The 1,252-nt window shown below is 36.9% G+C and overlaps 1 protein-coding gene across 1 annotated transcript; it reads right to left on the bottom strand.

The window, feature by feature from the left end:
- LOC107370075 (glutathione S-transferase 1-like) lies at positions 1 to 1,252 on the bottom strand. The gene is made up of 2 exons (XM_015938058.3): positions 866 to 1,252; positions 1 to 698 (listed from the first exon to the last, which is right to left on the bottom strand). Exons 1-2 carry the CDS (start codon positions 1,063 to 1,065, stop codon positions 251 to 253), a joined length of 648 nt encoding a protein of 215 aa, XP_015793544.2. The 5' UTR covers positions 1,066 to 1,252; the 3' UTR covers positions 1 to 250.

Here is a 1,252-nt window from a genome sequence, read left to right as displayed (position 1 = left end):
TTCAATAGATCAACTGTTTCGAAATTTAATTATAAAATTCAAGTTCAGAGTCTGTTAATCTTTTCAAAGGTGTAGATGACGTTTGATTTGGGCCTGTTCGCTCACAAATCCAGTTAAAGCTAAACCAAAGTTATTACTGACAATTTAGCTGATATGATTTATCTGGGATATTTATTATGATTATGAAAATTGAGTAAATCTTCTGATTGCCAAATCCAGACCCGATTAAGGATGCAATGCAAATAGAGTTCTAAGCAAGCCTAGCTCGAAGGAAACCTTGCGCTTCTTCAACAGGGTCGGTGACCAACTCTTTCCACCAACTAGCATAGTTAGATTCCAGTTCCTTCAACCAACGATCAACATTTTTAAATGTACTGATATCAAGGTCTGCACCTTTAGCAGCTGTTATGGTAGACAAAACAGAAAGGTCAGCCAAAGTAACGGTGTCTCCACACAAGAACTTGGTCTTTGCAAGGGCCTCATCAAGAAGCTTAACTTTATCCATCAAAAGTGTAGCGATTGCTGGATCTGGTTTGATTCCTTGGATAATAGGAAAATAGTACGAGAAAAGTGTTGCATAGAGTGAACCAGTGTCCCAGTAAAGCCATCGTTCGACAGTTGCACGAGCTTTCACATCTTTGGGATAAAGACTACTTTCAGGTGCATACTTGTTAACCAAATAAGTCATGATTGCCCGACTGTACAGAGAAAGATAGAGAAATAAGTACTGTAATCAAAATTTATGAAAATAACCTAGCACTGTATTAGAAGCAATTGGTTACACTGTAATGTATCCAGCATAAAAATTGACATTTAGTTGTATTCCATGAACTTAGGTCATCATATAATAATTTAAGTATCTCACCTTTCCCACAAAACAAATCCATCATCGACCAAGGTTGGGATACAATGGAAAGGGTTGATCTTCAGAAATTCGGGTTGTAAGTGTTCGCCTTTCATCAGATAAAGTGGTTTGGTATCAAAAGAAAGGTTGAGGATTTTACCAACCATCATTACTTGTCGGCAAGGAGCAGACATGGGTAATTGGTACAGTTCGAGGACCATTTTGATGATTTAAATTGACTTTAGGTAATCAAGCACAAAATAAGAAATTAATTTGAAAATGACAATGAAACTCGAGTGATGTTTCTTATACAGTACGATGTATGTTTTGCTACTGTTTTATTTGTCAAAGAAGACAACACCTGTGAATGAGCTTGTTTGTGCCACTCCTGATCATGATGCTCAACAT

The sequence above is a fragment of the Tetranychus urticae genome, chromosome 2, assembly GCF_039701765.1.
Source record: "Tetranychus urticae isolate SD_2017Ah chromosome 2, NJAU_TeUrti_SD_1.0, whole genome shotgun sequence".
Classification (NCBI taxonomy): Eukaryota; Metazoa; Arthropoda; class Arachnida; order Trombidiformes; family Tetranychidae; genus Tetranychus; species Tetranychus urticae.
This window is presented reverse-complemented; position numbering and strand designations above follow the sequence as displayed.

What these genes read in the sequence shown, in the direction of transcription:
- LOC107370075 (XM_015938058.3), bottom strand. Translation starts at nt 1,065, where the DNA reads ATGGTCCTCGAACTGTACCAATTACCCATGTCTGCTCCTTGCCGACAA. An exon ending in GGATTTGTTTTGTGGGAAAG is followed by an intron (nt 699 to 865) that starts GTGAGATACTTA and finishes TTCTCTGTACAG; the next exon opens with TCGGGCAATCATGACTTATT.